The sequence below is a fragment of the Schistocerca nitens genome, chromosome 2 (assembly GCF_023898315.1).
Source record: "Schistocerca nitens isolate TAMUIC-IGC-003100 chromosome 2, iqSchNite1.1, whole genome shotgun sequence".
Lineage (NCBI taxonomy): Eukaryota > Metazoa > Arthropoda > Insecta > Orthoptera > Acrididae > Schistocerca > Schistocerca nitens.
This window is the reverse complement of record NC_064615.1, coordinates 1,024,944,142-1,024,971,893: the sequence shown is the minus strand read 5'-3', so window position 1 is coordinate 1,024,971,893 and position 27,752 is coordinate 1,024,944,142. Positions and strand designations below refer to the sequence as shown.

The window sequence follows — 27,752 nt, the reverse complement described above, 5'->3', positions numbered from 1 at the left end:
TTGCTGCTCTGAGCAAAATTTATTAACCTCAGTATTCTTGAAATTAAAACAGTTTCATGTGGCAACTCCTCCTTTCTCCATATTTTCTCTACAGAAGAGACTAAATTAAATTCTGTAACATTTAACATATCTATACCAGTGGTCAAATGATGTGCAGAGAGGCAGGTTATGTCAACAGGTTTGTTGAACTCTAATTCTTAAACCAAATAAGCAACTCTTTAAGCTTACCCCTCAGTCCTTGGATAGTCTGACGCAATAAGGATACTAATTTTCCTGTCAGTTTCTGAACGTCTCCAGTTTGCATATTAAAATTTGTATATTGTAGTTTGTATATTGTATTTTGTATATTAAACTTTGCTTTTTGGCTACCTGTTTTATCAATGTGAATGTCATTTTCTACCTGTCTGTGAACATCCTTTTTTCCTGCCCAAAAAAAAAACTGCTGTTCTGCCACTTGTAATCATTTGTGATTTACCACATGTAAGAGTGCCATAGTGCCCCCCCCCCCCCTTTCTTTAGATATTTGCTATTAGCCCAGACCATTTTCCCTTCCCTTCCAAGGTGAAGGCCATGCCTAGTATAGTCACACCTACTGATAGAGTCGATAGAGTCAACAGCAACCACACCAATATGAGACCTCATACCTGATTCAAGCAGCCATTCTGACTCTAAATTAATTCTCCTAACAGAAGAGATTAAAAGAGGTCAGTCATTGTGCCTCAGAACAGAGATAAGCCCAACACCATATGTCTCCCTGCTATATATAACAGAGGGAAACATTCCATGTGGAAAAAATATATCTAAAAAGAAAGATGATGAGACTTACCAAACAAAAGCGCTGGCAGGTCGATAGACACACAAACAAACACAAATATACACACAAAATTCAAGCTTTCGCAACAAACTGTTGCCTCATCAGGAAAGAGGGAAGGAGAGGGAAAGACGAAAGGATGTGGGTTTTAAGGGAGAGGGTAAGGAGTCATTCCAATCCCGGGAGCGGAAAGACTTACCTTAGGGGGAAAAAAGGACAGGTATACACTCGCACACACACACATATCCATCCACACCAAATATGTCTGCTTGTGTCTGTATGTGTGGATGGATATGTGTGTGTGTGCGAGTGTATACCTGTCCTTTTTTCCCCCTAAGGTAAGTCTTTCCGCTCCCGGGATTGGAATGACTCCTTACCCTCTCCCTTAAAACCCACATCCTTTCGTCTTTCCCTCTCCTTCCCTCTTTCCTGATGAGGCAACAGTTTGTTGCGAAAGCTTGAATTTTGTGTGTATATTTGTGTTTGTTTGTGTGTCTATCGACCTGCCAGCGCTTTTGTTTGGTAAGTCTCATCATCTTTATATATATATATATATATATATATATATATATATATATATATATATATATATATATATATATATATATATATACGAGGGGCGTTCAGAAAGTAAGCTCCGATCGGTCGCGAAATGGAAACGACTATGAAAATCCGATAAAGCTTTGCACAGATGTGTTGGGTAGTGTCTCTAGTATAACCCCAGTTAGCATCACGTCGCTCTTCTCATTTCTGAGCTCGCAGTGAGTGCGTAAAGATGTCTAGAAAATAGTGTCTGCCGCCAAGTACGAGGGCCTGGTGAGAAATTTCGCCTGAAGCTATGCAGCTAACATTACATAACTGTCGTGCTGTTTCTTCTTCAAGACAATTCTCAGCCGCATTCTGCAGGGGCAATGAAGATGCTCCTGCATCGTTTTCAAATGGAAATGTTAGATTACCCACAATACAGTCCGCAATTGTCTCCCCCTGAGTTTCATCTCTGGTCACATGAACCGCTGTCTTTGAAGACAACATTTTGACACAGACAACGAGGTGTAGCCCAGCGTGGAGAATTGGCGGAAAGCACTGGCGGCTGCCTTCTATGATGAGGCTATTGAAAAGTTGGTACAACGCTATGACAAACGTCTGAGTCAGAACGGCGACTACGTAGAGAAGTAGCTGAAAGGTGTAGCTAATTGTTACAAGTAAAACATTTCTGATGTTCACTGTGGTTTCAATTTGGCAATCAATCGGAGCTTACTTTCTGAACAGGCCTCGTGTATATATATATATATATATATATATATATATATATATATATATATATAAAATAGAGGGAAACATTCCACGTAGGAAAAATATATCTAAAAACAAAGATGATGTGACTTACCAAATGAAAGTGCTGGCCTCGACTGACATCTCTGCCCAAACTCTTTGTCTTTAAATATGTCTGCTTGTGTGTGTGTGTGTGTGTGTGTGTGTGTGTGTGTGTGTGCGCGCGCGAGAGAGAGAGAGAGTGTATACCTGTCCTTTTTTCCCCCCTAAGGTAAGTCTTTCCGCTCCCGGGATTGGAATGACTCCTTACCCTCTCCCTTAAAACCCACATCCTTTCATCTTTCCCTCTCCTTTCCCCTCTTTCCTGATGAGGCAAAAGTTTGTTGCGAAAGCTTGAATTTTGTGTGTGTGTTTGTGTGTCTATCGACCTGCCAGCGCTTTCGTTCGGTAAGTCACATCACCTTTGTTCTTTGTTTTTAGATATATTTTTCCCACGTGGAATGTTTCTCTCTCTCTCTCTCTCTCTCTCTCTCTCTCTCTCTATATATATATATATATATATATATATATATATATATAGAGGGAAACATTCCACGTGAGAAAAATATATCTAAAAACAAAGATGATGTGACTTACCAAACGAAAGCGCTGGCACGTCGATAGACACACAAACAAACACAAACATACACACAAAATTCAAGCTTTCGCAACAAACTGTTGCCTCATCAGGAAAGAGGGAAGGAGAGGGAAAGACGAAAGGATGTGGGTTTTAAGGGAGAGGGTAAGGAGTCATTCCAGTCCCGGGAGCAGAAAGACTTACCTTAGGGGGAAAAAAGGACAGGTATACACTCGCACACACACACATATCCATCCACACATATACAGACACAATCAGACATATTTAAAGACAAATAGTTTGGGCAGAGATGTCAGTCGAGGCAGAAGTGCAGAGGCAAAGATGTTGTTGAATGACAGGTGAGGTATGAGTGGCGGCAACTTGAAATTAGCGGAGATTGAGGCCTGGTGGATAACGGGAACAGAGGATATATTGAAGAGCAAGTTCCCATGGAGTTTGGATGGGTTGGTGTTAGTGGGAAGTATCCAGATAACCCGGACGGTGTAACACTGCGCCAAGATGTTTAGCCACAGGGTGATCCTCATTACCAACAAACACTGTCTGCCTGTGTCCATTCATGTGAATGGACAGTTTGTTGCTGGTCATTCCCACATAGAATGCATCACAGTGTAGGCAGGTCAGTTGGTAGATCACGTGGGTGCTGTCACACATGGCTCTGCCTTTGATCGTGTACACCTTCCGGGTTACAGGACTGGAGTAGGTGGTGGTGGGAGGGTGCATGGGACAGGTTTTACACCGGGGGCGGTTACAAGGGTAGGAGCCAGAGGGTAGGGAAGGTGGTTTGGGGATTTCATAGGGATGAACTAAGAGGTTACGAAGGTTAGGTGGACAGCGGAAAGACACTCTTGGTGGAGTGGGGAGGATTTCATGAAGGATGGATTTCATTTCAGGGCAGGATTTGAGGAAGTTGTATCCCTGCTGGAGAGCCACATTCAGAATCTGATCCAGTCCCGGAAAGTATCCTGTCACAAGTGGGGCACTTTTGTGGTTCTTCTGTGGGAGGTTCTGGGTTTGAGAGGATGAGGAAGTGGCTCTGGTTATTTGCTTCTGTACCAGGTCGGGAGGGTAGTTGCGGGATGCGAAAGCTGTTGTCAGGTTGTTGGTGTAATGCTTCAGGGATTCCGGACTGGAGCAGATTCGTTTGCCACGAAGACCTAGGCTGTAGGGAAGGGACCGTTTGATGTGGAATGGGTGGCAGCTGTCGTAATGGAGGTACTGTTGCTTGATGGTGGGTTTGATGTGGACGGACGTGTGAAGCTGGCCATTGGACAGGTGGAGGTCAACATCAAGGAAAGTGGCATGGGATTTGGAGTAGGACCAGGTGAATCTGATGGAACCAAAGGAGTTGAGGTTGGAGAGGAAATTCTGGAGTTCTTCACTGTGAGTCCAGATCATGAAGATGTCATCAATAAATATGTACCAAACTTTGGGTTGGCAGGCTTGGGTAACCAAGAAGGCTTCCTCTAAGCGACCCATGAATAGGTTGGCGTATGAGGGGGCCATCCTGGTACCCATGGCTGTTCCCTTTAATTGTTGGTATGTCTGGCCTTCAAAAGTGAAGAAGTTGTGGGTCAGGATGAAGCTGGCTAAGGTAATGAGGAAAGAGGTTTTAGGTAGGGCGGCAGGTGATCGGCGTGAAAGGAAGTGCTCCATCGCAGCGAGGCCCTGGACGTGCGGGATATTTGTGTATAAGGAAGTGGCATCAATGGTTACAAGGATGGTTTCCGGGGGTAACGGATTGGCTAAGGATTCCAGGCGTTCGAGGAAGTGATTGGTGTCTTTGATGAAGGATGGGAGACTGCATGTAATGGGTTGAAGGTGTTGATCTACGTAGGCAGAGATACGTTCGGTGGGGGCTTGGTAACCAGCTATAATGGGGCGGCCGGGATGATTGGGTTTGTGAATTTTAGGAAGAAGGTAGAAGGTAGGGGTGCGGGGTGTCGGTGGGGTCAGGAGGTTGATGGAGTCAGGTGAAAGGTTTTGTAGGGGGCCTAAGGTTCTGAGGATTCCTTGAAGCTCTGCCTGGACATCAGGAATGGGATTACCTTGGCAAACTTTGTATGTGGTGTTGTCTGAAAGCTGACGCAGTCCCTCAGCCACATACTCCCGACGATCAAGTACCACGGTCATGGAACCCTTGTCCGCCGGAAGGATGACGATGGACCGGTCAGCCTTCAGATCACGGATAGCCTGGGCTTCAGCAGTGGTGATGTTGGGAGTAGGATTAAGGTTTTTTAAGAAGGATTGAGAGGCAAGGCTGGAAGTCAGAAATTCCTGGAAGGTTTGGAGAGGGTGATTTTGAGGAAGAGGAGGTGGGTCCCGCTGTGACGGAGGACGGAACTGTTCCAGGCAGGGTTCAATTTGGATAGTGTCTTGGGGAGTTGGATCATTAGGAGTAGGATTAGGATCATTTTTCTTCGTGGCAAAGTGATACTTCCAGCAGAGAGTACGAGTGTAGGACAGTAAATCTTTGACGAGGGCTGTTTGGTTGAATCTGGGAGTGGGGCTGAAGGTGAGGCCTTTGGATAGGACAGAGGTTTCGGATTGGGAGAGAGGTTTGGAGAAAAGGTTAACTACTGAATTAGGATGTTGTGGTTCCAGATTGTGTTGATTGGAATTTTGAGGTTTTGGAGGGAGTGGAGCTGGAAGTGGGAGGTTGAGTAGATGGGAGAGACTGGGTTTGTGTGCAATGAGAGGAGGTTGAGGTTTGCTGGAAAGGTTGTGAAGGGTGAGTGAGTTGCCTTTCCGGAGGTGGGAAACCAGGAGATTGGATAGTTTTTTGAGGTGAAGGGTGGCATGTTGTTCTAATTTGCAGTTGGCCTGTAGGAGGATGCTCTGAACAGCCGGTGTGGAAGTGGGAGAGGAAAGATTGAGGACTTTTATTAAGGATAGGAGTTGACGGGTGTGTTCATTGGCTGAGTTGATGTGTAGGTGAAGGATTAGGTGGGTGAGGGCAATGGATTGTTCAGTTTGGAACTGGTATAGGGACTGATGGAAAGAAGGGTTGCAGCCAGAGATGGGAACTTTAAGTGTGAGGCCTTTGGGGGTAATGCCAAATGTCAGACAAGCCCGAGAAAATAAAATATGCGAGTGTAATCTGGCTAACTCCTTTGGTTCCATCAGATTCACCTGGTCCTACTCCAAATCCCATGCCACTTTCCTTGATGTTGACCTCCACCTGTCCAATGGCCAGCTTCACACGTCCGTCCACATCAAACCCACCAACAAGCAACAGTACCTCCATTACGACAGCTGCCACCCATTCCACATCAAACGGTCCCTTCCCGACAGCCTAGGTCTTCGTGGCAAACGAATCTGCTCCAGTCCGGAATCCCTGAAGCATTACACCAACAACCTGACAACAGCTTTCGCATCCCGCAACTACCCTCCCGACCTGGTACAGAAGCAAATAACCAGAGCCACTTCCTCATCCTCTCAAACCCAGAACCTCCCACAGAAGAACCACAAAAGTGCCCCACTTGTGACAGGATACTTTCCGGGATTGGATCAGATTCTGAATGTGGCTCTCCAGCAGGGATACAACTTCCTCAAATCCTGCCCTGAAATGAGATCCATCCTTCATGAAATCCTCCCCACTCCACCAAGAGTGTCTTTCTGCTGTCCACCTAACCTTCGTAACCTCTTAGTTCATCCCTATGAAATCCCCAAACCACCTTCCCTACCCTCTGGCTCCTACCCTTGTAACCGCCCCCGGTGTAAAACCTGTCCCATGCACCCTCCCACCACCACCTACTCCAGTCCTGTAACCCGGAAGGTGTACACGATCAAAGGCAGAGCCACGTGTGACAGCACCCACGTGATCTACCAACTGACCTGCCTACACTGTGATGCATTCTATGTGGGAATGACCAGCAACAAACTGTCATTCGCATGAATGGACACAGGCAGACAGTGTTTGTTGGTAATGAGGATCACCCTGTGGCTAAACATGCCTTGGTGCACGGCCAGCACATCTTGGCGCAGTGTTACACCGTCCGGGTTATCTGGATACTTCCCACTAACACCAACCTATCCGAACTCCGGAGATGGGAACTTGCTCTTCAATATATCCTCTCTTCCTGTTATCCACCAGGCCTCAATCTCCGCTAATTTCAAGTTGCCGCCACTCATACCTCACCTGTCATTCAACAACATCTTTGCCTCTGCACTTCTGCCTCGACTGACATCTCTGCCCAAACTATTTGTCTTTAAATATGTCTGATTGTGTCTGTATATGTGTGGATGGATGTGTGTGTGTGTGCGCGAGTGTATACCCGTCCTTTTTTCCCCCTAAGGTAAGTCTTTCCGCTCCCGGGATTGGAATGACTCCTTACCCTCTCCCTTAAAACCCACATCCTTTCGTCTTTCCCTCTCCCCTCTTTCCTGATGAGGCAACAGTTTGTTGCGAAAGCTTGAATTTTGTGTGTATGTTTGTGTTTTTGTGTATGTTTGTGTTTGTTTGTGTGTCTATCGACGTGCCAGCGCTTTCGTTTGGTAAGTCACATCATCTTTGTTTTTAGATATATTTTTCCCACGTGGAATGTTTCCCTCTATTAATATAAATAGAGGGAAAGATTCGACGTGGGAAAAATATATCTAAAAACAAAGAACAAAGGTGATGTGACTTACCGAACGAAAGTGCTGGTAGGTCGATAGACACACAAACAAACACAAACACAAAATTCAAGCTTTCGCAACATACTGTTGCCTCATCAGGAAAGAGGGAAGGAGAGGGAAAGACGAAAGGATGTGGGTTTTAAGGGAGAGGGTAAGGAGTCATTCCAATCCCGGGAGCGGAAAGACTTACCTTAGGGGGAAAAAAAAGGACAGGTATACACTCGCGCATTAATTTGACATATGAATGTAAAATGACTCATTCCACATCATTACAATTTATGGTGCAAAATGATCCATGCAACATGAAACTGACTAACAAAAAATTGTAAATGCAGGGCATGGTCTAACTATAACAAGCAGGTACAAAAGGATTGTGGCTGCAGAACTTATTCAGAGACGAAGAGACTAGCACATGACTGTCTAGCATGGAGAGCGGTATCAAACCAGTCTTCAGACTTAGGGCGACGACGATGGTAATAACGACCAACAGTAATAACAACAGCAGCACCAACAAGATTTGGTTTCATAATCTGATATAGCAACTTCTAATAAGTTGTACACACTTTTGGATGTTTTACAGTGTTTCTTAAAATGTTGTATTGTTTATAGTAATGAAGTATTTCGAGACCCCTTCTTGTTCTGACTATATTGTAGATTTATGTTTTTCATTGTGAAAATACTCTGGAAACTATAGTGATAGAGTGTTTCTTTGAATACTTCCCAATTGTAAACTTAATTCTTGGTTTGAGAACAGTGTTTTAAAAAGGCTACAAACTTATTAAGAAGTAATTTGATTTTATAGCTATGTTATGTGACTGCCTGTATACATCATGACATGGTGTATTGCAGGACATGCATATGATTAATGCGTGCTTGTCACAGGAATGCTTTAGGTATCAGTATATCACAAACCTCATCTACTTGAGTAGGGAAATTAATGACTTACAACGAACTGTAATGATTAGTTGCATCTCTATTTCACTTTACTGTCAAATTTCTTTAAAAAATTTTCATTAAAAACCACAACAAAGCAATAAAAAAACTTAAACAAACACTTATACAGCCAATTATTCATTAAAGCAATGTTACCCTGCATGGCCTTTCTCAGGAAAACTCAAAGTGCCTGGAATTGGTTATGAATGTCTGTGTTCATTATATGACAATATTATGAGATGGATATATTGCTACTCACCATACAGCAAGGATTTTATGTCGCAACACACACACACACACACACACACACACACACACACACACACACACACGAGCACAGTCATAGGCTGCTGAGGCCAGTCTGAAGAAAGAACATTGTCTACAGGGAAGAGACCTGGAGACAATGGAAGGGTTCAGATTGATTATATAATGGCAAGACAGATTTTTGAATCAGATTTTAAACCTTTAGACATTTCCAGGGACTCTGATCACAATTTACTGGCTACGAACTGTAGATTAAATCTGAAGAAATAGCAAAAAGGTAGGAAATGAAGGAGATGGGACCTGGACGAAGTTAAAGAATGAGAGGTTGTTGAGAGTTTCAGAGGGAGTATTAGCCAAAGGTTGACTAGAACAGGTGAAAGGAATATAGTAGAGGAAGAATAGGTAGCTTTGAGAGATGAAAAAGTGAAGGCAGCAGAGAATCAAGTAGGTAAAAAGACATGGCCTAGTAGAAATCCCTGGATAACACAAGAGAGACTGAATTTGACTGATGAAAGAAGAAACTATAAAAATGCAATAAATGAAGTAGGTGAAAGGGAATACAAACTTCTAAAAAATGAGACTGACAGGAAGTGCAAAATGGCTAAGCAGGAATGGCTAGAGGACAATTGTAAGAGTTTAGAATCATATATCAATAGTGGAAAGATAGATACCGTCAGCACGAAAATTAAAGAGGCCTTTGAAGAAAAGGAAAACCAGTCCTAAGCAAAGAAGGGAAAGCTGAAAGGTGGAAGGAATATATAGAGGGTCTACACTAGGGAGATGTGCTCTAGAGCAATATTATAGATATGGAAGAAGAAGTAGGTGAAAGTGAGATGGGAGATATGATACTGCGAGAAGAACTGATACAGCACTGAAAGACGCAAGTGAAAACAAGGACCTAGGAGTAGACGAGATTCTATTACAACTATTGATAGCCTTCGGAGAGTCAGCCATGACAAAACTCATTACTCCAATACCAAAGAAAGCAGGTTCTGGCAGGTGTGAATATTAACAAACTATTCAGTTTAATAAGTCATGGCTGCAAAATACTACTAAGAAATTCTTCACAGAAGAATGGAAAAGCCGGTAGAAGCCGACTTGGGGACGATCAATTCGGCTTCCAGAGAAATATTGGAACATGCAATACAATACTGACCTCACGACTTATCTTAGAAGATAGGTTAAAGAAAGGCAAACCTATGATTATAGCACTTGTAGACTTAGAGAATTATTTTGATGATGTTGACTGGAATACTGTTTTGAAATTCTGAGGTTATGAAGGGTAAAATGCAGGGAGAAACTTGTGAGGTAAGCAGAGAGCAGTTACAAGAGCCGAGGGACATGAAAAGGAAGCAGTGGTTAAGAAGGGAGTGAAACAGGGTTTTATCCTATCCCCGATGTTATTCAATTTGTACATTGAGCAAGCAGTAAAGGAACCAAAAGAAAAAATTGGAGTAGGAATTACAGTCCAGAGAGTAAAAATAAAAACTTTGAAGTTCGCCGACGACATTGTAATTCTGTCAGAGACATCAAAAGTCTTGCTAGATCAGTTGAATGGAATGGACAGTGTCTTGAAAGCAGAATATAAGATGAACATCAACAAAAACAAAACGAGAACAATGGAATGTAGTGTTGTAATATCAGGTGATGCTGAGAGAATTACATAAGGAAATGAGACACAATAGGCAAGTTTCTCTATTTGAGCAGAAAAATAACTGATGAATTAGCGAGAATATAAAATGTAAAACAGCAATGGCAAGAAAAGAGTTTCTGAAGAAGAGAAATTTGTTAACATTGCGAATAAATTTAAGTGTCAGGAAGTCTTTTCTGAAAGTGTTTGTATGAAGTGCAGCCATGTATGGAAGGGAAACATAGATGGTACACAGTTTAGACAAAGAGACAATAGAAGCTTTTGAAATGTGGTGCTACAAAAGAATGCTGAAGATTAGATGGGTAGATCCCACAACTAATGAGAAGGTAGCCTACTGAACAGAACTGGGGAGAAAAAAAATATTGTGGCACAGCCTAAATAGAAGAAAAGATCAATTAATAGGACACATTCTGAGACATCATAGGATCAACAATTTAGTACTGGAGGAAAGTGTGGGAAGTAAAAGTCATAGAGGGAGACCAAGAGATGAATATAGTAACAAGATTCAAAAGGATGTAGGCTGCAGTAGCTACTCAGTGATGGAGAGTCTTGCACATAAGACAGTAGTACGGAGAGCTGCATCAAACCAATCTTTGGACTGAAGACCACCACAACAACATGTATAACTATCCTGACTGTGTGTCACAGATTTCCACGCCCTGTATCTTCTCTAATATCTTATCAATGTACACTGTCCCTCATCTCTCTCCTTGATCTTAAAGCTTTTGTCTGAACAACATGACAGAAGCACCCATTGCCATCAGAACAAAATCCATTCTGCCCACCCCATCATTCAACCACTTTCTCAAAATCCTCCTCAGTAGCAGCAAATCAACTCTGAAACAACCTCCTGAATTATATTAGAGAACTGAATGACATCCCTAGCTTTAGAACACTAAAGGAAAATAATGATTACCATTGCATCTGAACACACTTGTTACCCTTGTACACTTCTCTTTCCAACCAGATCTTCCTCTTTTCACAGTATTCTTAGCAGGTGCAGCCTCCTTAAATTTCCTTCCCCCAGAACTTGCTGCATCAGAAAATATCTATTTTGTATACCTATAAATACTTCATATATGTTATTATCACTATTAGTGGCAGCAGCAGCAACAGCAACAACAACAACAACAGTAGCTAGTATTAACTTTATTAGTTCATAGCCAGTCTTATTTATTCACATTGTCACAACAGACACTCAAATCATTGTAGTACTATTTGTCTTACACAGTTGTTATTTCTTAGGTAACTATGATGTAAAAACAAAGTACTTTATGTCTGAAATGCTGGTCAGATATAAGAGAGGGCTGAATAGCCCTAATCACAGCAGGCTAAATAAATAAACAATCAAACAAACAAATAAATAAATAAATAAGCGCTTTTATCTGCTGACAGCTGCCACCAACACATCATACATACACAAGGAGACACCATAAAAATATATTATCACATGGTATTTCCAGCTGCAGAATACTCAAAATAGAAATTTAATAATATTCCTATGAAATATATGACAGTAAATTTATTTCCAAAATTCTACTGCTGTGGTACATATTCACTGGTGCTGAAATATTCACAAAACTTGTCACGGACATCTATTGCAGCCGATGATATGTGGTTTTCCTGTTGTTGATGGATGCTTTGCAAAACGCAATCCTCACTGCAAGAAGTACCCTCTACTTGGTCTTGGCCAGTGTTCACAGAGTTCATGCTTGACAGATATGTGCTGTCTGCTTCATCTATCAAGAAATTATGTAAAAGACACACTGTTTTGATAAGAACTTCAGTTTTCTCTATAGGTAGCTTTATTGTACGTAACACAACTCTAAAACGGCGTGCCAAAATACTGAAAGCATTATCAACTACATGTCTTGCCCTTGATAATCTGCTGTTGAAAGTTTTGGACTTTTCACCTTCACAGTGCTTGTAAGGTTTCACAATACATGGCTGTAGGCTAAAAGCATCACCTGCTACCATTACATAAGGTACTGAAATGCTGCTGCAATTAAGAACTCTTTCCTGCGGAACTTTGAGCGAATTCTCTTGCAGTGCAGTACCAATTTTGCTATTGACATACACATCCGCATCATTGCCTTTGTTGCTGCAAACAATATCCACAAGTATGAAACGATATCGTGCATCCACAACAGCAAGCAAAACTACGCTATTAAATTTCTTATTGTCAAAAGAGTCACTAAATTGTGTAGGAGAGAATGCAATGTGTTTCCCATCCAGAGCACCTGAAAATAAAGTAAGGGGAAGTACAGATAATACAGTTCAATGTAGTTGTGTTCTTGAAATACTAATAGAAATGTACCCATAACGGTTTCCATATGCTGAAATATATATTTTTTAGAAATTAGAATTAAAAAGCTCATTGACTTTGCATCTACATGTAGCTCACCTATACAATGTGGAAACTGCCATAAATCATCGAACTCTCTTGCAATTATTTCCCATTCTTTCTCTGTAGCTGGAGCCTGGAACATAATACGAATTAAAATGTAACCCCTGCACATTGAACCTGTCGACCCATCAAAAATAAAGCACATACCTTTAAATACTTGTCTTTCAGTGTACTGCAAATTGCGGAACACACTTCCATAACCATTTTCGAAATACATGGAACAGAAATTCTGTGAGCAACTGACAGGCTCTGATAGGTCCCTCCTGTTGTTAAATACTGCAATGTTACTGCCAGCCTGTAGCACAATAGGACGAAAGATATACAGCACCGGCAGACAAAACAACTTACATACTAATGAAAGACACACTGAGAAGAAACGAATTTGACTTACCTTTGTGTCGGCGAAATTGAGTCCCTCATGACGGTGTTTGCCTTACGAATATGCACGCCAATAAATGACAGTAGCTTGTCAAAACATGCACAATCCATCCGCACAAATCTGGAAAATTCAAGCGGATCTTCTGGTCTCTCCTCATTCATTAACGTATTATAAATTCCTCTTCCTTCTTCATCTCTTGTTTGCAGCCAGGGCTGCACCCAGCAACGCTTAGTTTTCTTTCGACGTTCTTTTCTCCTTTTAGCTAAAATAATCAGGGCTAACGCCGCTGCCGCCAATACTTCTTCTGACATATTATTTTGTTATATAAATACATATAATTGCTAATAAACTTTGAGAAAATGTATAGTTAACACCCACGAGCATACTTGACTATAAGACGATGTATCACGAACACAGCACTGTTTTGTTTCTAACTTAAAATAACATATAAAACACGCAACGAACGGCAGCACTTCATACGAAGCTCAGCTAGCTCTGCGCAACACAACAGAGCAAAGCAGCCGAGCAGTCGATGTGAAAACACTAAGACAGTAAAACCTTAGTAAACACTAAACAATTATCTGACACTTGTGGTTTGTTTTGGAACGCGACGACCGCCAGGGTACCCAACTTCGCAGATTGAAAAGAGAATAACCTGTGACAAGTTAAAAGAAATCGCTAGCAAAACACATATTCCTTTTCAAATTTTGGAGCAGTTCACAAAATTTGTGTTTTACTCGAAGTGGTGACCTCAATATGCTTTGCATACGCACTAAAATAAAATAATAAAATTCCATTTAAAAACATTTCATTATTCTTATTCTGTTTTCACCTTAGCATGACAGTAAATTAGACGAAAGTGGGAAGAATTGCAATTCAATTACAGTGGTCAAGTAACACATTGTAATAACACATAATACGTTTTTAAATCGCTACATACATAAAAGTAATTCTTATTACAATTTTCCAGTTTCACTGCTGACATCATTCTCCAAAATTTTTGAGAAGATGATGTATTCTAGAACAGTTTGTCACCTTAGCAACAATACCATCCTTAGCAAAACGCAGTTCGGGTTTCAGAAAGACTGCTCTACTGAGATTGCCATTTACACGTTCGCTCAGCAGATTTTACAAGGGACGGTTGGTATTTTCTATGACCTCTGTAAGACATTCTCCTAGATAAACTGACGTTTTATGGAACTGTTAGTAAAGCCAACCAATTGATAATATCATATCTAACCAAAATGATGCAGAAAACTGTACCTAGTAAAACAAGCAATGTAGCCCAGGAACAAAATTCCGACTAGAGAGAAATCATACATGGGGTTCCCCTAGGTCCACTACTGTTCCTGTATACGATCTTCTGTGAGATACACAACAAGCAGAATTAGTTCTTTTTGCAGATGACACTAGTACTGTAATCAATCGAAGTGTACATACAGAAAGAGAAGAAATGGTAAATATTTTTAAATGTATCATTGTCTGGTTTTCTGTGGATGGTTACACCCAGTTCAAAATTCTTAGGTATCTATATTGCTGAGAATTTAAACTGGAAGAAGCACATTTTTGGACTCCTAAAACAACTTACTTAGTCCACATTTGCACTTCAGAAGTATTGCATACATTGAGGAGAGACTAATCACAAAGTTTACATATTTTCATTCAATAATGTCACATTATTATTCAGATTCAGATAGTGAAGGGAGGCGAAAATTTAATAGTCATGGGTGACTGGAATTCGGCAGTAAGAAAAGGAAGAGAAGGAAACGTAGTAGGTGAATGTGGACTGAGGGGTAAGAAATGAAAGAGGAAGCCGCCTGGTAGAATTTTGCACAGAGCATAACTTAATCATAGCTAACACTTGGTTCAAGAATCATGAAAAAGGTTGTATACATGGAAGAATCCTGGAGATACTAAAAGATTTCAGATAGATTATTTAATGGTAAGACAGAGATTTAGGAACCAGATTTTAAATTGTAAGACATTTCCAGGGGCAGATGTGGACTCTGACCACAATCTATTGGTTATGAACTGTAGATTAAAACTGAAAAAATTGCAAAAAGGCGGGAATTTAAGGAGATGGCACCTGGATAAACTGAAAGAACCAGAGGTTGTACAGAGTTTCAGGGAGAGCATAAGGGAACAATTGATAGGAATGGGGGAAAGAAATACAGTAGAAGAAGAATGGGTAGCTTTGAGGAATGAAATAGTGAAGGCTGCAGAGGATCAAGTAAGTAAAAAGACGAGGGCTAGTAGAAATCCTTGGGTTACAGAAGAGATACTGAATTTAATTGATGAAAGGAGAAAATACAAAAATGCAGTAAGTGAAGCAGGCAAAAAGGAATACAAACGTCTCAAAAATGAGATCGACAGGAAGTGCAAAATGGCTAAGCAGGGATGGCTAGAGGACAAATGTAAGGATGTAGAGGCTTATCTCATGAGGGGTATGATAGATACTGCCTACAGGAAAAGTAAAGAGACCTTTGGAGAAAAGAGAATCACTTGCATGAATATCAAGAGCTCAGATGGAAACCCAGTTCTAAGCAAAGAAGGGAAAGCAGAAAGGTGAATGGACTATATAGAGGGTCTATACATGGGTGATGTACTTGAGGACAATATTATGGAAATGAAAGTTGAAATGGGAGATATGATACTGCTTGAAGAGTTTGACAGAGCACTGAAAGACCTAAGTCGAAACAAGGCCCCGGGAGTAGACAACATTTTATTAGAACTACTGACAGCTTTGGGAGAGCCAGGCCTAACAAAACTCTACCATCTGGTGAACAAGATGTATGAGACAGGAGAAATTCCCTCAGACTTCAAGAAGAATATAGTAATTCCAATCCCAAAGAAAGCAGGTGTTGACAGATGTGAAAATTACCGAACTATCAGTTTAATAAGTCACAGCTGCAAAATACTAAAACGAATTCTTTACAGACGAATGGAAAAACTGGTAGAAGATGACCTCGGCGAAGATCAGTTTGGATTCCGTAGAAATGTTGGAACACGTGAGGCAATACTGACCCTGCGACTTATCTTAGAGGAAAAATTAAGGAAAGGCAAACCTACGTTTCTAGCATTTGTAGACTTAGAGAAAGCTTTTGACAATGTTGACTGGAATACTCTCTTTCAAATTCAGAAGGTGGCAGGGGTAAAATACAGGGAGCGAAAGGATATTTACAATTTGTACATAAAGCAGATCGCAGTTATAAGAGTCGAGGGGTATGAAAGGGAAGCAGTGGTTGGGAAGAGAGTGAGACAGGGTTGTAGCATCTCCCCGATGCTATTCAATCTGTATATTGAGCAAGCAAAAAATGGTTCAAATGGCTCTGAGCACTATGGGACTCAACATCTGAGGTCATAAGTCCCCTAGAACTTAGAACTAGTTAAACCTAACTAACCTAAGGACATCACACACATCCATGCCCGAGGCAGGATTCGAACCTGCGACCGTAGCAGTCGCGCGGTTCCTGACTGAGCACCTAGAACCGCTAGACCACCACGGCCGGCGTTTTAAATTTGTCCAGTAATACTTCAGGAGACTTCCCCCATGAACCATGGACCTTGCCGTTGGTGGGGAGGCTTGCGTGCCTCAGCGATACAGATGGCCGTACCGTAGGTGCAACCACAACGGAGGGGTATCTGTTGAGAGGCCAGACAAACATGTGGTTCCTGAAGAGGGGCAGCAGCCTTTTCAGTAGTTGCAGGGGCAACAGTCTGGATGATTGACTGATCTGGCCTTGTAACATTAACCAAAATGGCCTTGCTGTGCTGGTACTGCGAACGGCTGAAAGCAAGGGGAAACTACAGCCGTAATTTTTCCCAAGGACATGCAGCTTTACTGTATGATTAAATGATGATGGCGTCCTCTTGGGTAAAATATTCCGGAGGTAAAATAGTCCCCCATTCGGATCTCCGGGCGGGGACTACTCAAGAGGACGTCATTATCAGGAGAAAGAAAACTGGCATTCTACGGATCGGAGCGTGGAATGTCAGATCCCTTAATCGGGCAGGTAGGTTAGAAAATTTAAAAAGGGAAATGGATAGGTTAATGTTAGATATAGTGGGAATTAGTGAAGTTCGGTGGCAGGAGGAACAAGACTTTTGGTCAGGTGATTACAGGGTTATAAATACAAAATCAAATAGGGGTAATGCAGGAGTAGGTTTAATAATGAATAAAAAAATAGGAGTGCGGGTTAGCTACTACAAACAGCATAGTGAACGCATTATTGTGGCCAAGATAAACACAAAGCCCATGCCTACTACAGTAGTACAAGTTTATGTGCCAACTAGCTCTGCAGATGATGAAGAAATTGATGAAATGTATGACGAGATAAAAGAAATTATTCAGGTAGTGAAGGGAGACGAAAATTTAATAGTCATGGGTGACTGGAATTCGTCAGTAGGAAAAGGGAGAGAAGGAAACATAGTAGGTGAATATGGATTGGGGGGAAGAAATGAAAGAGGAAGCCACCTTGTAGAATTTTGCACAGAGCATAACTTAATCATAGCTAACATTTGGTTCAAGAATCATAAAAGAAGGTTGTATACCTGGAAGAATCCTGGAGATACTAATAGGTATCAGATAGATTATATAATGGTAAGACAGAGATTTAGGAACCAGGTTTTAAATTGTAAGACATTTCCAGGGGCAGATGTGGATTCTGACCACAATCTATTGGTTATGAACTGCAGATTGAAGCTGAAGAAACTGCAAAAAGGTGGGAATTTAAGGAGATGGGACCTGGATAAACTGAAAGAACCAGAGGTTGTAGAGAGTTTCAGGGAGAGCATAAGGGAACAATTGACAGGAATGGGGGAAAGAAATACAGTAGAAGAAGAATTTGTAGCTCTGAGGGATGAAGTAGTGAAGGCAGCAGAGGATCAAGTAGGTAAAAAGACGAGGGCTAATAGAAATCTTTGGGTAACAGAAGAAATATTGAATTTAATTGATGAAAGGAGAAAATATAAAAATGCAGTAAATGAAGCAGGCAAAAGGGAATACAAACGTCTCAAAAATGAGATTGACAGAAAGTGCAAAATGGCTAAGCAGGGATGGCTAGAGGACAAATGTAAGGATGTAGAGGCTTGTCTCACTAGGGGTAAGATAGATACTGCCTACAGGAAAATTAAAGAGACCTCTGGAGAGAAGAGAACCACTTGTATGAATATCAGGAGCACAGATGGCAACCCAGTTCTAAGCAAAGAAGGGAAGGCAGAAAGGTGGAAGGAGTATATAGAGGGTTTATACAAGGGCGATATACTTGAGGACAGTATTATGGAAATGGAAGAGGATGTAGATGAAGATGAAATGGGAGATAAGATACTGCGTGAAGAGTTTGACAGAGCACTGAAAGACCTGAGTCGAAACAAGGCCCCGGGAGTAGACAACATTCCATTAGAAGTACTGATGGCCTTGGGAGAGCCAGTCATGACAAAACTCTACCATCTGGTGAGCAAGATGTATGAGACAGGTGAAATACCCACAGACTTCAAGAAGAATATAATAATTCCAATACCAAAGAAAGCAGGTGTTGACAGATGTGAAAATTACCGAACTATCAGTTTAATAAGTCACAGCTGCAAAATACTAACGCGAATTCTTTAGAGACGAATGGAAAAACTGGTAGAAGCTGACCTCGAGGAAGATCAGTTTGGATTCCGTAGAAATGTTGGAACACGTGAGGCAATACTGACCTTACGACTTATCTTAGAAGAAAGATTAAGAAAAGGCAAACCTACGTTTCTAGCATTTGTAGACTTAGAGAAAGCTTTTGACAATGTTAACTGGAATACTCTCTTTCAAATTCTGAAGGTGGCAGGGGTAAAATACAGGGAGCGAAAGGCTATTTACAATTTGTACAGAAACCAGATGGCTGTTATAAGAGTCGAGGGGCATGAAAGGGAAGCAGTGGTTGGGAAAGGAGTGAGACAGGGTTGTAGCCTCTCCCCAATGTTATTCAATCTGTATATTGAGCAAGCAGTAAAGGAAACAAAAGAAAATTTCGGAGTAGGTATTAAAATTCATGGAGAAGAAGTAAAAACTTTGAGGTTCGCCGATGACATTGTAATTCTGTCAGAGACAGCAAAGGACTTGGAAGAGCAGTTGAACGGAATGGACAGTGTCTTGAAAGGAGGATATAAGATGAATATCAACAAAAGCAAAACGAGGATAATGGAATGTAGTCAAATTAAATCGGGTGATGCTGAGGGGATTAGATTAGGAAATGAGACACTTAAAGTAGTAAAGGAGTTTTGCTATTTAGGGAGTAAAATAACTGATGATGGTCGAAGTAGAGAGGATATAAAATGTAGACTGGCAATGGCAAGGAAATCGTTTCTGAAGAAGAGAAATTTGTTAACATCGAGTATAGATTTAAATGTCAGGAAGTCGTTTCTGAAAGTATTTGTATGGAGTGTAGCCATGTATGGAAGTGAAACATGGACGATAACCAGTTTGGACAAGAAGAGAATAGAAGCTTTCGAAATGTGGTGCTACAGAAGAATGCTGAAGATAAGGTGGGTAGATCACGTAACTAATGAGGAGATATTGAATAGAATTGGGGAGAAGAGAAGTTTGTGGCACAACTTGACTAGAAGAAGGGATCGGTTGGTAGGACATGTTTTGAGGCATCAAGGGATCACAAATTTAGCATTGGAGGGCAGCGTGGAGGGTAAAAATCGTAGAGGGAGACCAAGAGATCAATACACTAAGCAGATTCAGAAGGATGTAAGTTGCAGTAGGTACTGGGAGATGAAGAAGCTTGCACAGGATAGAGTAGCATGGAGAGCTGCATCAAACCAGTCTCAGGACTGAAGGCCACAACAACAACTTCAGGAGAAACCCATCATCACTTTTTTCAAATATGATATACCTACATCATAAAATCTTGAAAGTATTACAGCTTCCAGCACTATTCGTCAGGTCATATCTACATTGGTGCTGCTGCTTCACAGATCAACCACAACCACTCATAATTCTTATGTACTGTAAGAGTAGTGAGACATATATGGTTTAATCCACACTGATTTGAATTGTAGTAGCAGAGTCTTTATGTGACATGTGGCTAGGATTTGTGGCCATTCAACTGCTAGATGTAAGTCAAGCTGTCTGTCCTTAGAACATCCACAGACGATGCTGGTGTCGCTACATTGAGATGTGTAACACTAGCATACTATACTACCCTTCACTGTATGGTACAGTACAATTGACATTTAACCTATTTCGATTCTGCATTCGTGTGGAAAAGCTGATTGTCAGAAAATACCTGTAAAGTAATGAGACATACATGCAAGTAAGTAATATATTTCTAACATGCTCCTCAGATTTCTAACAGTAAAAACTCTCTTACAGCAGCCAACACAGAGGAGTTTGTGTAGCATCCCACTATGACTAGGTGATTGCACGCATGTCACTCTGCGTTGGATTTCCTATTGCACACACCATAAAAAGTTTTGCATCAGCCCAGTTCCGAGAACTTCTGAAGACAGACGTTGACTGTGGATATTGTCTCACAGACACAGTCCCTTTCACTGTTCAGAGATGACACTAAACCCGCCCAATGATGTAAAAAAACGTGCATGAGCAGCGCCTATTACACGGAGGGGTCCGACAGCCGATCAGTTCCAGTCATTCCACAAGGAAGGAGGCACACAGCTCGTGTTGTCTGTAGTTCATCCACGCCTAGACGGTCAATTCCTCGGTTCTATCGCGTCCACATTGTTACTATGTGCCAGGAAGGGCTCTCAACAAGGGGAGTGTCCAGTTGTCTTGGAGTGAACCAAAGCGACGTTGTTTGGACATATAGGAGATACAGAGACACAGGAACTATCAATGACATGTCTCGCTCAGGCCCCCCAAGGGCTACTACTGCAGTGGATGACCTCTACCTATGGCCGCCCGGAGTGGCTGGGCGGTTCTAGGCGCTACAATATGGAACCGCGCGACCGCTCCGGTCGCAGGTTCGAATCCTGTCTCAGGCATGGATGTGTGTGATGTCCTTTGGTTAGTTAGGTTTAAAAACTCGTGATACACCACACCTTTCTGATCCCACCAAACTCAGAGCATTGTCTTCTTGCCGAATCGATCTGGTTTTGCAGTCGATGTTGATGGTTGTCCTGGATTAACCCATGATTTTTCCCGTTTAGGATTCTTAAAATAAATCCATTTTTCATCGCCAGTAACAATTCGATGCAACATTGATTTTCTTTCATGTCTTTGAAGCAAAATTTGACAAATGGTTTACCTTCTGTCTTTCATTCAATTCATGTGGCACCCATTTTCCACATTTTTGTATCTTTCCCATAGCTGTCAAACGGTCAGAAATTGTTTGTTGTGCAACATTTAGCATTGCTGCCAATATGGCTTGCAATTCGGCGTCTTCGAACATTTTTAGTGGTCTTCCACGTTCTTCATTTCTTACATCAAAATCATTATTTCTGAACCATTGAAACCATGTTTTGCATGTTGCTTCTGATAGAGCATGATCACCATATGCCTCAACAAGCATTCAATGCGACTCTGCAGCACTTTTTTTCAAATGAAAACAAAAAATTAATGCTTTCCGCAGATCATCACTTTCTGGTACAAAATTCGACATTGTTAACACGATGAAAACATATGATGTTGTTTGTTCCATGACTTGATGTATACTAAATATCTTTGATAGATGCCATACCAACCAAACAAAAAAAAATTAAGGCTCGTTCACAACAAATGTTCTCTATTGACACATTTGTATCTTAACGTTCATTTCATACCGGTACACCTGGTAAAGGCCTCGTCGCTACTGCTGTGGAGTCATAATTATCACTGTTGTTACGATTGGACGAGTTTGTAAGATCGTGAAACGGCTTCTGGTGCAGGAGACCGCCAAGACAATTTCTCCCTGCCACTGTTACACAGCTACGCCCCAAGGTCAGATAACAGGATAGGAGAACGAAGGTTCTACAACACTCCAACAAATTAGTAACAAAGTCACACAAATGAGTTTAAAACGTTTACTTATCTGTATGATTCGTCGAATAATGAAGTCTGCAACACTACATGTCATATGAAACAAAAAAAGGTCCTTGATGACTAAGGGCAAATAATCGTAGGTAAACTTCACAGTACACAGCAAATGCAATTTACATCAACTGTCTGTTCACTTTGAAGAGTTCACTAAATGACGTTCCCTGTCTAAGTCAGCACTCGACGATGATCTACAGGGTGGCGCAGGGGAACGGGAAATTTTGAAGGTTACAGTTGGCAGCACTGTAGCGCCGGCAGATGTTCGAAACTTTGCGCAATTGATGTAAACGCATTTCCATTTAGTAATCATGGAGAATTGGACTGGTGCGGAACGTGCAGTAGCTGTGAGAGCGTTTTACAAAAATGGTGATAGTGCGACTGCCGTGCAGAGAACATTTCGATAGCATTACCAGCTTGGACGTCATGGACGTGTCCCATCTGCGCATTCGATTACAACGTGGGTGCGTAATTCTGAAGAAACAGGATCTGCCTTGAAAAAGAAACCTCCAGGTGGCATTCCAACGGTAGGTACCCCAGAGAACATTGCAGCTGCTAGAGCTGCAATCGAGAGAAGTCCTCGCCGCTCCGTTCGACAGCATGCATCTTCGATAGGGATTATACTGCACGAATCAGAATTCCATCCCCATTATACTGCACGAATCAGAATTCCATCCCCATAAGTTGCAGATTGTGCAACACTTACATGAACGAGACCCAGCGTCACGTAAGGAGTTTAGTAGCCGGATATTGGCTAAAATCAACGAGGACGCGAATTTCCTTGGTAACTTATGGATATCAGACGAAGCCCATTTCCACCTGAACGGATTCGTGAACAAACAGAATTTTCGTTATTGGGCGCAGGACAATCCTTGTGGGTTTCACCAGCGACCACTACATAGCGCCAATGTCACAATATGGTGTGCTGTATCATGTCATGGTGTTAACGGCCGCCGGCCGGTGTGGCCGTGCGGTTCTAGGCGCTTCAGTCTGGAACCGCGTGACCGCTACGGTCGCAGGTTCGAATACTGCCTCGGGCATGGATGTGTGTGCTGTCCTTAGGTTAGTTAGGTTTAAGTAATTCTAAGTTCTAGGGGACTGATGACCACAGATGTTGAGTCCCATAGTGCTCAGAGCCATTTGAACCATTTTTTGTTAACGGCCCTTATTTTTCTGAACGTGAGGATGGTAGTGCAGTGACAGTAACATCCGCTCGATATGTTGAAATGCTTCAAACATTCTTTACACCGAGACTGTACGAGCTTCATCTGAACGTCGAAAACATGAGGTTTCAGCAGGACGGAGCTACGTCACACACTGCTCGACAATCGATGGCAGCAGTTCGGCAATTGTTTGGAAGACGCATTATTTCACGTAACGATGACATTGCATGGCCTGCGAGATCCCCTGATCTTAGTGTGTGCGACTTCTTCCTGTGGGGATATCTTAAAGGCAATGTGTACCGTACACGTCCTGAAACGATCCATGAACTGAAGGAGAACATTGAAAACGAAATCACTGCCATTCCCCAAGATTTGCTACACCGCGCATTCCTGAGTTTTCATAACAGGCTGTTAAGAGTGTGAACGCCGAATGGGAGCATATCTTTCCGGTGTCATCTTTAAAAAGTAAAGAGACACTTTTGGACATTTTGATTGTAAAGGCATACTGAATAATGGCATACTGAACACATTCACTTTCGTTAGTAAATTACTAGTTTCCCTGCGCCACCCTGTATAACCAAGAGGGCGAGAACTGCTCTTCTATCTTCCGAGAAGTCTTCTGTCCATTGTCGTCCGGTCATTGGTGGGTTGTAGTTGGCCAAGGAGAAGTCGATATCTTTATCCTCAGCGTTGCCCATGTTGCTGGTGGAACTCGCGCAAGTGGCGAGTCTCTCTGGTACTGGCACCAGTTCGGATCTTTGCGCCTGTGGTGGGATTGCCCTGGCTGTCTCTAGTTCGGACGACACAGCACAAACAGCGGTAGACACACATTGGGGCAGCTTGGTCACAGTGCGATTCATCTCCTTCGTTACTTGCTGGCAACACAGATGCCACTACACCTGTGTGCTTACAGACGAATGCAGCACTAAGGCTTTTGCTATCAAAACGACGCCGAATCCGTGTGACGAGCTACATCTGGCCCAAGAAGAAGGTGGCGGGAAGCGTACGTGCACTTTTTCCTTAATTATTCGAATAACCGGAGAAATTTTCGCTTGTGTGATATGAGAAGAGAGAAACGTTCAATTACATAGTCGAGATGATTCTTGGTGATACAGAAAAGCAAGAATACAATAAATTACTCCCCTCAACTTCTAATAAATTCAGCAATACATATGCCAATTAATCTTCAGTGAATGTCATCCAGTATACGTGTGAAAGCACCCCGTCTTCAGGCCACAAGTAGCCCATCGGGTGCATCCGACCGCCGTGTCAGCCTCAGCGGAGGATGCGGATACGAGGGGTGTGTGGTCAGCACACCGCTCTCCAGGTCGTTACGATGGTTTTCTTTGACCGGAGCCGCTACTATTCGGTCGAGTAGCTCCTCAGTTGGCACCACGAGGCTGAGTGCACCCAGAAAAATGGCAACAGCGCATGGCGGCCCGGATGGTCATCCGCACAAGTGACGGCTACGCCCGACAGCGCTTAACTTCGGTGATCTGACGGGAACCGGTGTATCCACTGCGGTTAGGCCATTGCCATAAGTGTGAAAGACAAATTATAAATTTTGGTACAGAATGTTCCTTGAACACCTAAAGCACTGAAAAGTGGAAAGAGATACACCACATTTGCAAACCACCTCATACAACAGTATGGCCAACATACCGGCAGAGATCCAGCGGTAAGCAATAATAATAGTTCGAAGACAGCTAACGCCCGTCCACTGCAATCCAGAACAGATTAATCGCCGTTGCTTCACGCACCAAAGTTGACATACGCCAGGTTTGTAACTTGAACGTATATTTTTTGGCGCTATGATCTACGTCAGCTGTCACCAGACTAGTTCCACAGGCTGTGTCCGCACCGCGACTTCAATTCATCCGGCCCGCCAACGGGGCTGAAATTTGCTTGATAAAATATATGGAACACGAGTCGTTGTGATACAATTTAAGTTTCGTATTTAGAATATTAGGAAATCTTCACACTTGCAGAGACCTCCTGCTTGCTAGGTGCCTCAAATCTATTATGTTCAATGATCGGGGCTCAGTAGGAAGTTTTGTAAGTTCCGGGTTCGCTTTTCATACACTGCATTACATATCAGCAAAACTCTGTGGCAAAGACTTGGATATTTCTTACTTACTGAAAACCAGTCTTTTCTCCCTTGAATGTCATACGGGGACATGTGCTCAATCATCGTCATTTCCATGCTTTTCTTGAAAAAACTGATTTTGAATTTTGTGACTTGCCTAATCACACAGCAGTGAGGTGGATCGGCTGCTGTAGAGTACTGTTTCGTTAAACAGATGTTTTTCTCATTGAAAAAGGCACAGTTGAGCCACAGTTGTCACATTCTACGTCGCTGTCAAAATTGTCATTTTTGGTCGGCCTCACAACCCACACGAATGAACTAAACTTTAAATTTCACGGAAAGGATAACCTCGTCTGTTATCTCTGCAGAACTATCGAAGGATTTCGAAGAAAGCCAACATTGTGTGTAGTGAAAATGGGCGGAGAAAACGTTTCTCGTCTTCACTGTTTAAAAGAGTTTTGCGTTACAGTCCCCGGAGACGTCAAGGTGTATTTTCCGAAAAAGATTGTTCATGATGTGAAGAAGGATTTATTCGAGAGATTTTTAGGACAGAATTTAGAGTGACAATCTATAACGTTTATTGATGCTTAGTATGTGAGATTCGGCTAACTGAACACTATTTCTTATGTAAGAATAAGTACTTTTTGGCCACCATCGCCTTCTTTGAAAACATTTTTTGTGCATTGCGTTCTACTCAGCCATGATTAACACTGAATGCTGAACTGAGTTTTTCGTCTTTTTTCCCAGAACTTTCGTTTTGGCTTGCAAGTACTGTACAGAATGATGACGCGGCCCATAATTGTCGTTTTGTCAGTTGTACGACCCGCTGTGACGAAGTTTGATGACCTCTGATGTAGACCAAAAATTTACGATACAGATTTTGCCTGTGTTGCAGATGACATACTGCACTACACAGTCAGAGGCTGAAATGGCCACACACACACACACACACACACACACACACACACACAACATGTATAATGTAATATAAGGTAACATTTAATTAATTATTGTGTTAAGTAGTTAGAAACTTGAGGTTTCCAATAAAGAAGCGATTTCAGGCCATAGATTCCAATACGTAGCCTTATGATGACCTATTTCTCATCCACAGAATGCCTCAAAGTCCTGTTTCCTTGTAACAAACTTAAAATTTCTCACAAACCATGTTTTGCGTGTGGGATGCCGCCCGATTTGACCGAAGAAAACAATGTGATCTGAATTCCACCGACCATCGTCCGAAGCCTGTACATTTTTCGAATTGAGATCGGCTGTACCGATACCGCACACGTACTTATTTGAAAAGACCGGCCATCTTCGGCCGACGTCAGTTGGCGGAAATCCCCGATGTCTGTGGCAACGTGAGCTGAGCCTACAAGTATTTGGGAAGCCTAAAGCTACAAGACGCTTCGTAAAGCGTGACAACCGACAGCAGTGCGCGATAGACAGGAATACGGGAATAGCTTTATTGTTGTTAGCAGCTGCTGCGCAGCGGCTTACCTTGATTCTGTCGACCCTCCTAGCGAGTCCGACCACGGTGATTCCCCGGCGCAACAGTGCCTGCACTATGGCGGCGCCGATGCCCGAGCTGGCGCCAGTAACTAGGGCAACGCGACCGGCGTAACGCTCCATGTCTCTGCCACAGCATCAACTGCTCAGCTCATCAAGCGAGGCGTGCCTACCCGTCTCTCCCTCCCCGCCGCTTCCTAACTGGCCTTGGCTTGCTCCGCGCTGCTGCTGCTGCTGCTGCCGCCGACATAGTGCGAATCGACGCTTCGCGTGATGTCATGTTATGTAACGGAGAGCAGAGAGAAACTCTTCAACCTTGTCGGTTTACGGTGGCTTACACACTAAACGTCGATAACGCTAGTCAGCGTTGTGTCACGTCAGACATTATAAGCGGGAAAGTAGTGAAGGTGAGTCACCTTTAACTGGTCATAATAAACTGGTGCGCCAAAGCAGAGCCGGCCGCTGTGGCCGAGCGGTTCTAGGCGCTTCAGTCTGGAACCGCGCTGCTGCTACGGTCGCAGGTTCCAATCCTGCCTCAGGCATGGATGTGTGCGATGTCCTTACATTAGTTAGGTTCAGGTAGTTCTAAGTCTAACTGATGACCTCAGATGTTAAGTCACATAATGCTTAGAGCCCTTTGAGTAATTTTTGAGCCAAAGCAGACAGTCACTGTACACTGTGAGATGGAATTCCGTCTGATGGATTAGTGGGCAGCTGATGCTCTAAGACAGTGGTTCCCATTACTCGTGAGTGCAATCAGATATTAGTTAGTACCCCCCTTCCCTCCCCAACCCCATACATCATCAACAACAGTGTCCAACTAAACTTTTGAACTGAAAGTAATTTTCTTTGAACACTTTTATTTTTGAAATGATGAAAGGTAAATGATAAATAATTATTGTAGATGTTTTATTAACTAATGACTCAGTGGTACAAATGATGCCATGATAAAGCAGTTCTCAGTGTAACGCGAATGCTACTTTCAACTCCTCCTAAGAAAAGCAAGCTAGCTATCC

The 27,752-nt window shown here is 42.4% G+C and overlaps 2 protein-coding genes across 2 annotated transcripts in view; both read right to left on the bottom strand.

Moving 5' to 3' along the window:
- The window catches only part of LOC126237372 (farnesol dehydrogenase-like), a 114,924-nt gene extending 88,025 nt beyond the window's left edge, over nucleotides 1-26,899 (bottom strand). The window contains exon 1 of the mRNA XM_049947456.1: nucleotides 26,728-26,899. Coding sequence (XP_049803413.1) covers nucleotides 26,728-26,859 — 132 coding nt within the window. The 5' untranslated portion in view covers nucleotides 26,860-26,899. The remainder of the gene's footprint in view (nucleotides 1-26,727) is intronic.
- Nucleotides 11,426-13,569, bottom strand: LOC126237371 (uncharacterized). Its single transcript, XM_049947455.1, has 4 exons — nucleotides 12,984-13,569; nucleotides 12,740-12,887; nucleotides 12,590-12,665; nucleotides 11,426-12,425 (listed from the first exon to the last, which is right to left on the bottom strand). Exons 1-4 carry the CDS (start codon nucleotides 13,280-13,282, stop codon nucleotides 11,722-11,724), a joined length of 1,227 nt encoding a protein of 408 aa, XP_049803412.1. The 5' UTR covers nucleotides 13,283-13,569; the 3' UTR covers nucleotides 11,426-11,721.
- Nucleotides 26,900-27,752: the final 853 nt, after the last annotated feature.